This window comes from Fulmarus glacialis, unplaced genomic scaffold, assembly GCF_000690835.1.
Source record: "Fulmarus glacialis isolate BGI_N327 unplaced genomic scaffold, ASM69083v1 scaffold48921, whole genome shotgun sequence".
NCBI lineage: Eukaryota > Metazoa > Chordata > Aves > Procellariiformes > Procellariidae > Fulmarus > Fulmarus glacialis.
In genome coordinates, this window is record NW_009191808.1 from 1 (window position 1) to 1,807 (window position 1,807).

A 1,807-nucleotide genomic window follows, 5' to 3' on the forward strand; every position below is an offset into this window, starting at 1 on the left:
GGTGCAGGTGGGCCTGAAAACGCGGAGGGAGCGGGAGGGGAGCGTGCGGAGTTTGAACGTCCGCAGGCCCTGGAGCCGCTGGGCCTGGCGAGATTCGCAGGCTCCCCACGCCGAACTCTAGAGGGAGGGTTTGCCATTTCTCGGTCGGCTGCCAGACTCGCCTCTTGAAGAGGGAAGGGGAATTTTACAATGCCTAGGGCCGTCTCCCCTTCCTCATGGGCGTGGGAGAGCCGAACCAGCGTGTCTGCGCAGAAACAGCTCTGGGAAGTGCTGCATAGGTGTTAGACAACTTACTTGCAGAGTTGAGAGTACTTAGTTCCCGAGACAATCGTTATTTGTTTCTTTTAACTGCGAGAAGCTAAGCTCCTTTTCGCAAAGGATTCAGACTAAAGCAGTTTCATAAGCTTGAGCCCCTGGGGTTGAGCATGAAGGACTAATAGCTTCTTGTAGATTATGCTAAGAGTGGATCTCATCTGGTAAAACCCTTCCAGAAAGTCCCTTGACTAATGTTATTTTCAGAGTATTTGCTTTCCGATGAGCAATGATGAGAGGATGCTGTTAGCTTTGTCCCGTGAATACTGTGAGAACTTCTGTTTTGTTCAAATGATCTCAAATTTAGTGCCTCAAGACTGGTATTTCTATTTTATGTCCAGTACTGCACCTCTCATTTTTTGTAACAAAAAGGTATATTACAGTTTTTTGATTGTTAGCACTGCTCTTCATTCCTCCCAGTGCTGTAGTACAGCATATGCATTTGATTCCTCATGTCCAGTTGCCAAGGTAGCAGACACAAAAACAAATCAGATGAGCTTTGGAGAAGGGTTTAGAGATCCTTCAGAACAAAAGGTCCTAGACAAGCACATAGTTTTACTTGAGAACTTAATTGATCACTCTAGCCAAAACCAATGTGGGGTTTTGGGTTTAGAGTTTTGTTTTACTTAAAACACTTTGTGCAAATTTAGAGGAGCTTATGATGTTGTAAACATGTGGAACAGTGTGACAACCTTCCAGTCAAACTAAGCTTTATTTATTTATCTATTTATTTATTTATTAACTCTTTTTCTCCTCTTCTAATATCTTCTAATAAAAAGGCAGTAATCCTTAGTGATTAATGTGTGGGACTGGAATTGTCTGAGCCCTAGTCCTGAGTCGTAATTGAGCCTTTTGGAGTCTTCCTGCCTGGGGAACATGGAGGACAGTTTTGACTCACTGTTTCTTTTGGATGTAGTAAATACATTCATATTCATTATTCATATTTTGAACTTAAGAGCATCCTGGTATTATCACAATATAAATTTTGATGCTTAAAAAGAACATTAAAGTAGACTTATATAAGGTTGTCCTAAATATCAGTCTCTGAATCAAATGTCTCTTATTTGGCTTTTTGATGTGACTTTTTTCGTGTTTACTGTTTGCTCTGTAAGATTGTCTTGTCTCTATTCAGTCAGCTACCAATTTCTGGGTGCAAAATATTTGAGAGTACATCTGAGGGGAGAGAAGTATGCAGTAGTGCTAGTTCTTAGCATAAAGAGTTTTGAGACTGGCTGATTTCTCAGGAGCAATGATCAATGCTCCCAACGTTCCGACAGCTGTAAGTGATTTTTATGAAAAGTCCCCTGAATGTGGTTTCTCCCAAGTCTGCTTCTTTGCTTAATGCTTCCATTTATGTCATTCACCCTTCCACTGGCTTTACAGGAAAATGTTTTCATAGGATGGAGTTAGAGTACCTGAAGAAGCTGCGTCAGGCCAGCCAGGACCTTCTACAAAGGCTCAGAATGAAGCAGGAAGAGATTAGAAAGAGACTTCC

General features: G+C 41.9%; 1 protein-coding gene across 1 annotated transcript in view; it reads left to right on the top strand.

Moving 5' to 3' along the window:
- Positions 1–1,712: 1,712 nt before the first annotated feature.
- Positions 1,713–1,807, top strand: part of LOC104083357 — a gene marked incomplete at its 3' end in the record, with an annotated part of 1,949 nt that continues 1,854 nt past the window's right edge. Inside the window, exon 1 of the mRNA XM_009586818.1 lies at positions 1,713–1,807. This exon is cut by the window's right edge and continues 91 nt beyond it. Coding sequence (XP_009585113.1) covers positions 1,713–1,807 — 95 coding nt within the window.